This window comes from Camponotus floridanus, unplaced genomic scaffold (genome assembly GCF_003227725.1).
Source record: "Camponotus floridanus strain SB8 unplaced genomic scaffold, Cflo_v7.5 scaffold343, whole genome shotgun sequence".
NCBI lineage: Eukaryota > Metazoa > Arthropoda > Insecta > Hymenoptera > Formicidae > Camponotus > Camponotus floridanus.
In genome coordinates, this window is record NW_020229485.1 from 1 (window position 1) to 13,319 (window position 13,319).

A 13,319-nucleotide genomic window follows, 5' to 3' on the forward strand; every position below is an offset into this window, starting at 1 on the left:
GTAACGCGGCGAGTAAAATGGCAAGCCGAATGTAATCGTTCGATTAATTGATTAAATACTTATATATACCGAACGAAAAGATGAATCGGAATGCAATCGTTCGATTAATTAATTAAATATAGATACTACGATCGCGGCGAAGCGGTGGGCGGGTCGCTCTCCGAAACATGATGGTGGTTTGCGATATATCGCGATTGTTCCGTGATACATCAATCGTTCATAATTAATTAATTTAAAATAAAATATACTTCTATTTAAAATGTCGCGTGTATATATAGTACGCAAAATATTTCGGCAGAGAATTATCAATTAATATCATATGTTTGGCCTTGACGACGTATAGCAAGCGGCTATACATGTCATAGCTTTGCCATCATTCACACGGTGACACTCGAATATAGAAAAATATTTAACAACATGATAATTAAGTAAAGAGCATTAAGAGCCCACAAACCAATTTGTTTCTTATAATTTATATTATCAGGAGAATATATTTTGCGAGGAGGTCGATGATGCGTTGATGACCTCTTTACAAATCATGTTCTCCTAATAACGCAAGCGTGAAAATTTTCGAAAATTCGTTTCTTATAATTTATATTATCAGGAGAATATATTTTGCGAGGAGGTCGATGATGCGTTGATGACCTCTTTACAAATCATGTTCTCCTAATAACGCAAGCGTGAAAATTTTCGAAAATTCGTTTCTTATAATTTATATTATCAGGAGAATATATTTTGCGAGGAGGTCGATGATGCGTTGATGACCTCTTTACAAATCATGTTCTCCTAATAACGCAAGCGTGAAAATTTTCGAAAATTCGTTTCTTATTATTTATATTATCAGGAGAATATATTTTGCGAGGAGGTCGATGATGCGTTGATGACCTCTTTACAAATCATGTTCTCCTAATAACGCAAACGCGAAAATTTTCGAAAATTCGTTTCTTATAATTTATATTATCAGGAGAATATATTTGCGAGGAGGTCGATGATGCGTTGATGACTCTTTACAAATCATGTTCTCCTAATAACGCAAGCGAAAATTTTCGAAAATTCGTTTCTTATAATTTTATATTATCAGGAGAATATATTTTGCGAGGAGGTCGATGATGCGTTGATGACCTCTTTACAAATCATGTTCTCCTAATAACGCAAGCGTGAAAATTTTCGAAAATTCGTTTCTTATAATTTATATTATCAGGAGAATATATTTTGCGAGGAGGTCGATGATGCGTTGATGACCTCTTTACAAATCATGTTCTCCTAATAACGCAACGCGAAAATTTTCGAAAATTCGTTTCTTATAATTTATATTATCAGGAGAATATATTTGCGAGGAGGTCGATGATGCGTTGATGACCTCTTTACAAATCATGTTCTCCTAATAACGCAAACGCGAAAATTTTCGAAAATTCGTTTCTTATAATTTATATTATCAGGAGAATATATTTTGCGAGGAGGTCGATGATGCGTTGATGACCTCTTTACAAATCATGTTCTCCTAATAACGCAAGCGTGAAAATTTTCGAAAATTCGTTTCTTATAATTTATATTATCAGGAGAATATATTTTGCGAGGAGGTCGATGATGCGTTGATGACCTCTTTACAAATCATGTTCTCCTAATAACGCAAGCGTGAAAATTTTCGAAAATTCGTTTCTTATTATTTTATATTATCAGGAGAATATATTTTGCGAGGAGGTCGATGATGCGTTGATGACCTCTTTACAAATCATGTTCTCCTAATAACGCAAGCGTGAAAATTTTCGAAAATTCGTTTCTTATATTTATATTATCAGGAGAATATATTTTGCGAGGAGGTCGATGATGCGTTGATGACCTCTTTACAAATCATGTTCTCCTAATAACGCAAGCGTGAAAATTTTCGAAAATTCGTTTCTTATATTTATATTATCAGGAGAATATATTTGCGAGGAGGTCGATGATGCGTTGATGACCTCTTTACAAATCATGTTCTCCTAATAACGCAAGCGTGAAAATTGTTCGAAAATTCGTTTCTTATTATTTATATTATCAGGAGAATATATTTTGCGAGGAGGTCGATGATGCGTTGATGACCTCTTTACAAATCATGTTCTCCTAATAACGCAAACTTGAAAATTTTCGAAAATTCGTTTCTTATTATTTTATATTATCAGGAGAATATATTTTGCGAGGAGATCGATGATGCGTTGATGACCTCTTTACAAATCATGTTCTCCTAATAACGCAAGCGTGAAAATTTTCGAAAATTCGTTTCTTATAATTTATATTATCAGGAGAATATATTGTGCGAGGACGTCGATGATGCGATGATGACCTCTTTACAAATTATGTTCTCCTAATAACGCAAACGCGAAAATTTTCGAAAATTCGTTTCTTATAATTTATATTATCAGGAGAATATATTGTGCGAGGAGGTCGATGATGCGTTGATGACCTCTTTACAAATCATTTTCTCCTAATAACGCAAGCGCGAAAATTTTCCAAAATTTGTTTCTTATAATTTATATTATCAGGAGAATATATTTTGCGAGGAGGTCGATGATGCGTTGATGACCTCTTTACAAATCATGTTCTCCTAATAACGCAAGCGTGAAAATTTTCGAAAATTCGTTTCTTATAATTTATATTATCAGGAGAATATATTGTGCGAGGAGGTGAATGATGCGTTGATGACCTCTTTACAAATCATGTTCTCCTAATAACGCAAGCGTGAAAATTTTCGAAAATTCGTTTCTTATATTTTATATTATCAGGAGAATATATTTTGCGAGGAGGTCGATGATGCGTTGATGACCTCTTTACAAATCATGTTCTGCTAATAACGCAAGCGCGAAAATTTTCGAAAATTCGTTTCTTATAATTTATATTATCAGGAGAATATATTGTGCGAGGAGGTCAATGATGCGTTGATGACCTCTTTACAAATCATGTTCTCCTAATAACGCAAACGTGAAAATTTTCGAAAATTCGTTTCTTATAATTTATATTATCAGGAGAATATATTTTGCGATGAGGTCGATGATGCGTTGATGACCTCTTTACAAATCATGTTCTCCTAATAACGCAAACGTGAAAATTTTCGAAAATTCGTTTCTTATAATTTATATTATCAGGAGAATATATTGTGCGAGGAGGTCGATGATGCATTGATGACCTCTTTACAAATCATGTTCTCCTAATAACGCAAACGTGAAAATTTTCGAAAATTCGTTTCTTATAATTTATATTATCAGGAGAATATATTGTTGCGAGGAGGTCGATGATGCGTTTGATGACCTCTTTACCAAATCATGTTTATGCCTAATAACGTCAACGCGAACTGAAAATTTTCGAAAATTCGTTTCTTATAATTTATATTATCAGGAGAATATATTGTGCGAGGAGTCGATGATGCGTTGATGACCTCTTTACAAATCATGTTCTCCTAATAACGCAAGCGTAAAATTTTCGAAAATTCGTTTCTTATAATTTATATTATCAGGAGAATATATTTTGCGAGGAGGTCGATGATGCGTTGATGACCTCTTTACAAATCATGTTCTCCTAATAACGCAAGCGGAAATTTTCAAAATTCGTTTCTTATAATTTATATTATCAGGAGAATATATTTTGCGAGAGGTCGATGATGCGTTGATGACCTCTTTACAAACAATGTTCTCCAATAACGCAAACGTTAAAAATTTTTCGAAAATTCGTTTCTTATAATTTATATTATCAAGGAGAATATATTTTGCGAAGAGGTCGATGATGCGTTGAATGACCTCTTTACAAATCATGTTCTCCTAATAACGCAAGCGTGAAAATTTTTCGAAAATTCGTTTCTATAATTTATATTATCAGGAGAATATATTTTGCGAGGAGGTCGATGATGCGTTGATGACCTCTTTACAAATCATGTTCTCCTAATAACGCAAACGTGAAAATTTTCGAAAATTCGTTTTTATTTTATTTATAGATATTTTTGAGGAGGTCGTATGCGTTGATACTTTTTTAAAATCTGTTCTCCTAATAACGCACGTAAAATTTTCGAAAATTCGTTTCATTATTTTATATTATCAGGAGAATATATTTTGCGAGGAGGTCGATAATGCGTTGATGACCTCTTTACAAATCGTGTTCTCCTAATAACGCATTTAAAAAAAAAAAAAAAAAATTTCGTGAACAATTAATGTTCGAAATAATTTACGCATTGCATCCGCGTTTGGTGGGCTCTAATGCTCTTTACTTAATTATCATGTTGATAAATACATAGAGCCGTATTATTTACCAATTTATTTTGAAAAATATTTATTTCATCTTTGAATATTACAGTATCTGTCGCGATTGAATAATTTTATTTATTATCAATTTACACACATAAGTATTTAATTGTTATATAGCACTGGTGCTACCGGCATTTCGTGCACAGAGCACGGAACAAACCAGAAATTGTGCCAATTATATATTACCCTCTGAGAACATTTATGGACTTTGACTTTGTAGTTCATGTCCATGTTTTGAATGTCCATAGAGGGAGTATCACTTTTGGGGTCACTCCATAGCTTGGACATGAACCATAGCTCAGACACGAACCATGTATTATTATCGACTGTAATGATGTAGTTGACGTCCACTTTGTCAGGGAGCGCAATTAGGACAATATACCCGTTAAAGCGAGGTGGCCGCTCTTCAGGTTTCTCTCTGCTTCCTGCCATGGATATCACTAGTTTTGTGGGATTTCTACAATATAAAGTTTTCTACAATGGTTTTCTCTCTGTTTTCTCTCGAGAGTTTGACATTTCTCATATTCGATTATTTCATCTTTGAAAAATATTTTTCACAAGCACGAAACAAAAACAATAAGTAAAATTGTATATAAGTTGTTGAATTTTTTATTTTATGTTGATTGTTATACATCATGTCATACAAGTAAGTAGATACTCTGTTGACTTAATATCAAGTCACAATTAAATCGGCAATATGAATTCGAAGAAGACCATAACCTTCGGCAAGATAAGCAGAAACTTAGAAAAACCGACAACCGAGGCATCTGTCGAAGTCTCGAACTCCGGATTCGGCACGTTTGGCAAAAAACGTGAGGAGAACAATGTGAAAAAGATAGAGGAGATCAAGCCGGAGGATGAGGAGGAGACTCAAAATATGCAGAAGTTGATGGGCATCACGGGCTTCGGTAAGAAAGCCAAGTCGTTCGACGTTCAGGAAATGCTGGAGAACATCACCAAGACATCAGCAGCAATAAACCAGCTGCACTTGCGGCGGATAAGTCTCCCGACAAAAGTACCGAAGAGTCCGAGAAGAATGACAACGAAGAGAGCGATGATGAGGATGATTTCATCGGCCCACCGTTACCGTCTTCGTTGTCCGTTGATTCAGATGCGACAAAGGAAAAGAAAGAAAAAGAAAAGAGGAAGGACGAGAGCGACGATGATGACGAATCGTCCGATGCCGAGGAAGAAGTAACGCTAAGAGACAAGATTCCTTGTACACACGAGGTTTCAATGAATCATGGCACCAAAGCGGTCATCGCCATCGCTGCAGATCCATCCGGAGCTCGATTAGCATCTGGATCTGTTGATTACGATGTCTGCTTCTGGGATTTCGCTGGTATGGATACATCCATGAAGAGTTTCAGGACCTTGCAGCCTTGTGAGAATCACCCTATCAAATGTTTACAATATTCCACGACTGGAGATGTAATATTAGTGATATCAGGATCGGCACAGGCGAAAGTTTTGGACCGGGATGGCTTTGAAAAGTGTGAGACTGTGAAGGGGGATCAGTATATTACAGACATGGCGCGTACAAAGGGTCACACTGCTAGTTTGAATAGCGGCTGTTGGCATCCGTTTACTAAAGAGGAATATTTGACCTGTTCGCAAGACAGTACTTGTAGAATATGGATTCTATATAGGCCACGTGGGCATAAAAGTCTGATAAAATGCAGAGCGCAGAATGGTGTAAAAACAATACCCACCACTTGTGCTTACAGTCGAGAGGGTGCAGCTGTCGCATGCGGATGCATAGATGGTTCGATTCAGATGTGGGATCGCAGAAAGAATTTTGTGAATCCATCTCTCATATTGAGAGGCGCCCATGCACAAGGTAATGAGATATCAAGCTTGAGCTTTTCGTACCTTGGACAGATGCTAGCGAGTAGAAGTTGCGACGACACATTGAAATTGTGGGATTTACGAGCATTTAAATCGCCAGTCTTTGAAATAAAGGGACTGTTTTCACGTTACGACACAACAGATTGCATGTTTAGTCCAGATGATTCAATGATTGTTACTGGAGAATCTCTGAACAAGGGAAAAACAACTGGCAGGTTGCTGTTTTATGACAGTAAGACATTTGATCTAGTCAGAGAAATCCCTGTGACAAACTCACATGTAATCAAGACCTTGTGGCATCCAAAATTGAATCAAGTGTTTGTTGGTTGTGGTAATGGTATTGTCAAGGTGTATTATGATTCCAAGAAAAGCATGAGAGGAGCCAAACTGTGTGTTGTCAAGACACACATGAAGCAGAAACACATTGAGATAATGTCCACTCAACAGATCATAACACCTCATGCACTTCCTCTGTTCCGTCAGGATAGACCAAAGTCAGTTCGCAAGCAGATGGAGAAAGATAGGCTGGATCCAGTCAAATCGAGGCGTCCTGATCTACCAATTACATCCGGACAAGGTGGCAGAGTAGCATCTTCTGGAGGAACACTCAGCTCTTATGTTATACGTAATCTCGGATTGAGTAAACGAATAGAGGATGATCAAGATCCCAGAGAGGCCATTCTGAAGTACGCAAAAATAGCTGAGGAGGAACCTTATTGGATCGCACCTGCATATAAGAAAACGCAACCAAAAACGATTTTCCAGTCTGATGATCAAGATAGTGGACCGAGTAATAAAAAACAAAAAACATAAATTTGTATTTATCATGTACGTTGTACAACTTGTAATTATAAATATGCAACAATTTAATTATGTACAGCAGTATCTGTGGATTAATTAAATGAATATTAATTTTGTTATAAAAGTTATGTGTTTTGCGTATCTATTTTATTTAATCTGTTATATCTTAGATATATTCTTTAACATATTTGGTAATTTTTTTTACAAATTGTACATATTCTTTATTTATATTTTATATTAGAATTTTTTGACATATATGTATCACTACACTTATTGTCCTGTGTAAAAAACTTTAGGATGGATATTGGGCAGGATATTGATTTTATTTTCAGAAAGGATATCTTTCTATAATCTTATATATCTATGGCAGAGAGAATTTGTTTTGGTCATTTGGTATCTGAGGGCGCTGAGGCTTCTAGATCAGAAGTGGCCATAAAAATTCAAAGAAGAAGAAGAGGGCGCTGAGATCTTGGATTCTAAAATGGCTGTCCATTAGCGGTTCATAAGTAAATAAAGAAAGGTATGAATATATTTTCCCTTTATTTTTTTTTTACGACTTACTTTATTTTTTGTGAACTAAATTTGCAAACGAGATTTTAATGAAATTTTAACTGTATAATATATCTTTTTATTCAGAGCAAACACATTGGCGGAATTTGAACGAGAATGTCTTCCCCAAATTCGTTAATATATAATGCCAAAAATGAAACACCTCAACTGAATCCAAATTCGGAATTAGTATCTGACCACACGCCATCACAATGGTGGAAATATTTGGAATCCCCTAATAGTAAAAGCAATACTTCAACAAGATCAAGACCTAAAAGCATAAGTGCAGGTATGAATTTACAAAATAATTTTACAATATGAATATTATAATGTATTAATAGCACATATATTTTACAGTAATGACTAGAACTAATGTTTTGGAAACGTCAACATCTGAATCAGAAAGAGAACATATTTTAAAAAAGAAAAAAGTTCAATTAAAAGTATCAAGAAGAAAAAGCAATAGCAATGCCTTTTTGGATGTTTTCAATAATGCTAAAGTATCTGTTCCATTAAAATTACGTATGAAACAAAGAAAATATTCCAATTTGCCTAACAATTCAGATAAAGAAGTTTCGGAAAAGAAGTTAGAGGAAATTAATCATGATTCAAGCTCAAGTCTAAGTCCAAGTATTGTAAAATTAAAGTCAAGTATTTTTAAGAGAAAAAGTGGAGAAGAAACAAAAAGTCATAATCTCTTCCAAGATATAGTAAGAGAAAATGATAATTCAGATGTCAGGAAAAAATCAGTTACATTAGAAAAAAAATCCAATCATTCAATATATCAAAGTGTTAATACAAATAAGGATCATATTGATCAAAATATTAATACAAGTAAAGATCATATTGATCGAATAAAAACAATACAAATGTCAAAAACATTATCATTTGAGAATAATGAAGCTGGCCCTTCAAATTCATCAATTTCAACAGCAATGCTTGAAAATAATGTTATATCTGATATTAATAAGACTGTTGAAACTAGTAATGATAGTAATATTGAAGTTAGTAATCGTAAACGTTTCAAATTTAAATCTCATCTTATGGAACGAAATAATACGGATACAAATCCTTTTAAAAGTGCTCTGGCTGAAAATAGAGATACATCTTTGCTTGAACATAATCAGAACAAGGAGATTGATGTTCATGATGCAAAATCTCTAAGAACAAAATCATTAAGTCCTTCAAAAAAGAGTGCTAATAGACTTAAGAAAAAAACTGATGTTACACTTGAAAATGTGCTCTCAAGTTCACCTATTCGTAGAAGTTTAAGAAAAACGACTAAAAACATTCATTAGATATGTCAGCACAAGTCCAAGATAACAATGAACAAAATACAAGTAATTCATCTTTGGACAATGATGAATTTCGCACTAAAAAGCCTGCATATTTGAAGTTAAAATCAAAAATTTCACCTTTACGTAAAAAGAGTCTGAATAATCCATTCAAGGACATACTTATGGAGGATGGCAGTATTAATGCAAGAAAAAGTAATATTGCTATGTCAGCTGAAGATCATCACATTTCTGTTGAGCAAGATAAAATTACAACAGAAAATAGCAAAGGACATGAACAGGTAGTAATGGAAAGATATTCACAATCAATGAGTCATATAAATGAAGATTTTGAAACATCTCTTAAAATATCATCATCAAATAATGTGCGAAATGTATCTGAAAAACTTAATGTGCAACCAAAAAAGAAAAATAAATTCTCAGAAAGTAACGTGAATGTATCAAAATCTAGTTCACAGAGGAGCGTAATAAGTGAAGACAAATCTGAAGCATCACCAAACAAGAAACAAATTTCGTTTAGCCGCAACTCTATAAGAAACAAATCTGAAATTTCAAAAGAACATGCAAATGTGATGTCTACTGATAGAACGAATATTAATGAGATGGAAACACGTAAAGCTAGAAGTGATAAATTGCTACGGCAAGATAAATTTTTTACAGCACAAGGTGCATCTACATCACACGTTCGGAACTTGTTAACATCGCAAGTTGTCAATGTTGAGGCTTTTGAGAAGATTAAAGCGGAGGTAGACAAATTAAAAACTCACGAGTTGGCCAGGATAAGAATAGCTGATGAGAAGAAAGAATCTGCATCAAAAGCGACAAATGTGAAACTCCTTAGTAATATGCGTAAACAACCTACTAAGAAAAACAAATCTCCAAAGTTTGTTGATAAGGCATACCTAGTAAATGGAAAGGTGTACAAACCACCAAGACTTCCTCGACCCAAACACTGGGTTACAGATCATTTCTATAAGTTCTTGTGGAAACGTATGGAGCCGAAATATCAATTGTCGACTAGAATGCGATCCGAGAAATTCGTGTTGCTGCTGGCCAAGATAGTATCCATCATCGAACGTCGTAAAAAGTATCAGAATTACAAATTGGAATTAGAAGCTCTGATGAAGGAAATGGCTCGTTTAAATATCATCGGTACCCGTAATGATTTTTATCATTTTTGTCAAGATTTTATGCCATACGAATTTCGCGTTAAAGTTATTCCTATGTTAATGCCTGGCAATAAACAAAATATTCCTTTTGAGCCAGAAAAATTGCACACTCCCTTGCTTGAAGAAACCTAACGATTTATCGCAATATGATAAATACGAAAATATGATAAGATAGAATGTTATGTAAAATATTTTTTGTTTAAGCTCCTATTGTTCTATATGTTATATATAATTACATCAAGATTGTTATATATAATCAGTCTATAAAAGTTAACATGTATATAGCTAAGTAATAATATATTAGATAATAATAGAATAATAGATAAATAATAATATATTTGATAAGTAATAATATTTTTGAAATTTAAAATAAGATCTAGAATAAAAAGAAATATTCCTTTCCAAATTTCTTATTCGAAAGAACAGACAATCGATTTTCGTTTTTATATATTCTAAGATTAGAAAAATTTGTGTAAAAGATATTAAAAATTAGTACAAGTTTTTTGCATATAAACTACATCATTAAATAAACGTGAAATATAATATTGTTATTTTTATATTTTTAAATCAAAAAATATACAAGCAACAATAAAGGTAGCCCGTTTAAATTACAATTATAATTCGTTCAAATTATAATTATTGATTACAAATGTTTATATAATATTGCAGAATATTATATAAATACATAATCCTCTTTTATTTGAATTTGTATCTTTCATGTTGTACGTTTCATTTTGATTGTGTGTATATGTTTTATGCGTTAAGTATTAATAAGTATATGTGCCAATGAACAGCCGGAAATTACTTGTACATCGCGCGTAGCCAATATTTGCGCTCTCGCTCTCTGTCTCTGTCGGCACCCCATTTGGCATACGTCCTTCGGACACGTGTGACGTACAAAAAGCACTATTCCCACGCCTTCGAGAGATACTCGTATTTCCATTTTAGCCACTTTAAGCGATCCGATATGTATATATCGCGTGTTTATTTACTTATTCCGGTTAACGCGCGTATGTCACGACTGCGTTATATATAGATCATCTATTGTGATCTTTGCGGGGATATAAATATCATCCTAATCGTTGGCTACGATAATCTCTTCGTGCGTGAGCAAACAATTCTTGTTTTTCTTCGGTGTTCACAACAAAAATTATTCATACGTCATTTTAACATGCGTATAAATGGAATAGCGTTAGTCATTGAAACATCAAAATGTTATTAATTTTTTTTTTAGTTTGGAATAATTTATTAGAATATTTAAAAGCATTTGAAATTGTTCAAATTATTACAGCCTTGCTGAAATAGCGATTGTGATATAGATATGAATCAACGTGTTATGAAAATAAACAGTTTTGGCATCCAATACGTTTAAGATTTGCCAATTTTATCTGATTCCAGTAACATATTTCCTTTGATATATTTAAAAGTACAGATAACCGATCTCTGTTCTAAATAAATTTGATTAAGAGCTTTCTCTTTATTTGGAAATTATATTTTAAATTTACAGGAAAAAAGCAAGTTTATCGTACATAATTAAACTTAGAATTTAAAATTTGTATCGAGTACAATCTATGCGAATATATTGTATAATAGTTGCGTTTCGCTTGTGTTACAAGTATTCCAATTATGTGGGTGATAATGTCGCGTCAATAAAATGATATCGTGGCGCTTCGTCGACTTTGCAAATATTTGCGACAAGTGGAAATCGCGTTGACGTAGCTGCGCTCACGCAATTTGTGACGCGCAAGAATCGTGCGACTAGAGATTCAAATTTGTGCAATGTGTGACTGTCAGTTAAAGCCCGGGATTACCGTGACCTCCTGACCTCGGGAATACGCAGGATTTCCAGCATTACGCGATGATGCAACATGGATGATTTCGATCAGTATCGATAAAATAACAAATCTCGTCCCCGATAGTAAATTTAAAATCTCCATTAATCAAATCAATGTCTTTTTCTCGAAGAGATAGCATTTTCACATATATATTGCACACATATAATGTTTGTTTAAAATTATATTTTTCTATTAATGAATCCTGCTAAAAGAGATAATATCTACGAAGAGATTAATCCTCTCTTGATTTTTTTATCTAATATACAACTTATCTTTCTAAAAATCAAATAAATCTTGTCCTCGACAATAAATTGAGGATCTCCATTAATGAAATGAATGTCTTTTGGGAAAGATTTCATTATTTGTTTAAAATTATATTTTTCTATTACTGAATCCTCTACTAAAAGAGATACATATTTGAAAAGCGAAAAGATTAACCTTATTTATTTCTTTCATCTAACTTTCATATAACTTTTCTTTTTTCAAAAACAAATTTCGCTCCTGATAATAAATTTAAGATTGGAAGGGATAGCAGTTCCATTATTTACTTAAAAAATTATATTTTTCTATTACTGAATCCTATTAAAAGAGAGATCATTTCTGCGAAAAGATTAATCATATTTATTTTTTCTAATAAATAACTTGTTCTTTTCCAGATTCTTTCAGATTTTTTTCGTGTCTTAAAAACGATGAATTTTATTTTTTTTCTCGAAGGATTTCCAAATCCTTACGGAGAGTACAGGGTGCGTTTGTTCGGGAGAGGGCAGAAAGAAATGGGAAACAGTAACATGATCTTGCATTAATTAATCGCGCGAGGCTCTCGAAGGCCGCCAGGCATGGTTTGAAGTTTCTAATCTCTATAATGGAACAGCCGCCTCAATTAGGAGGGACTTATTTTCGCCGGGCCGCGATGTTTGAGCGGGCATTTGTGTAGCCACGCGACCGCGCCACGCGTCGCTCGTTATACCCCGATGGTCGTCGATGGCGATTGTTTCCCCCCGTCCGCGAAAAAATGATTGCCCGGCTCGCGTTGCAATAATCGTAAAACGGTTTCAATGAATCATGCAAATGGCAGATTTGTCTCGATGACAAATCCCGATTGCTGTCTTGTCGGACTTTGCATCGCGATCACAGTCCATTTGACGGATCGAGTCCAAAAGGGGAGATTCGTACGTCATACTTTCGCGAAAAAAAAAACTATATTTTATCGCCTCTACAAATATATCTTTTTTTTCGTCGGTAACTGTATCGTTATTGATTTTCGCGAGAACGCACGTTAGCGATAGTTGAAGATAACGATTAACGCCAGCCTGGGGGGGGATTAACGGGATCGAGTCTGATTAACGAATCGAAGTGTACTTATGATTTCGATTCCGGAGAACGATCTTTTCGTCGACGGTGCGCTCGAATGTTATGACAATTATGAGTTTTCCGTGGGGCACCCGGGGGCGGCACGTGCCCCCCGACGTACGCACACGTCAGGGGGGGAGGAGGGAAGGGGGGACACGCACGGCGCGACGCGTGCCGCCGCGTGAGAACGGCCGCGCTCACACG

The 13,319-nt window shown here is 34.4% G+C and overlaps 2 protein-coding genes across 2 annotated transcripts; both read left to right on the forward strand.

The window, feature by feature from the left end:
- The first annotated feature begins 4,841 nt into the window (after positions 1-4,841).
- LOC112638672 (gastrulation defective protein 1 homolog) lies at positions 4,842-6,993 on the forward strand. The gene is given in 2 exon segments (XM_025410778.1): positions 4,842-5,230; positions 5,233-6,993. Coding segments are annotated over 2 exon segments (1,962 nt in total). The 5' UTR covers positions 4,842-4,965; the 3' UTR covers positions 6,930-6,993.
- A 323-nt stretch (positions 6,994-7,316) lies between these two features.
- On the forward strand, positions 7,317-10,212 carry LOC105247998. The gene is made up of 4 exons (XM_025410779.1): positions 7,317-7,437; positions 7,554-7,755; positions 7,824-8,732; positions 8,765-10,212. Exons 2-4 carry the CDS (start codon positions 7,584-7,586, stop codon positions 10,060-10,062), a joined length of 2,379 nt encoding a protein of 792 aa, XP_025266564.1. The 5' UTR covers positions 7,317-7,437; positions 7,554-7,583; the 3' UTR covers positions 10,063-10,212.
- The last annotated feature ends 3,107 nt before the right edge of the window (positions 10,213-13,319 follow it).

What these genes read in the sequence shown, in the direction of transcription:
- LOC105247998 (XM_025410779.1), top strand. Translation starts at nt 7,584, where the DNA reads ATGTCTTCCCCAAATTCGTTAATATATAATGCCAAAAATGAAACACCT. An exon ending in ACCTAAAAGCATAAGTGCAG is followed by an intron (nt 7,756 to 7,823) that starts GTATGAATTTAC and finishes TATATTTTACAG; the next exon opens with TAATGACTAGAACTAATGTT. An exon ending in AAGTTCACCTATTCGTAGAA is followed by an intron (nt 8,733 to 8,764) that starts GTTTAAGAAAAA and finishes AACATTCATTAG; the next exon opens with ATATGTCAGCACAAGTCCAA.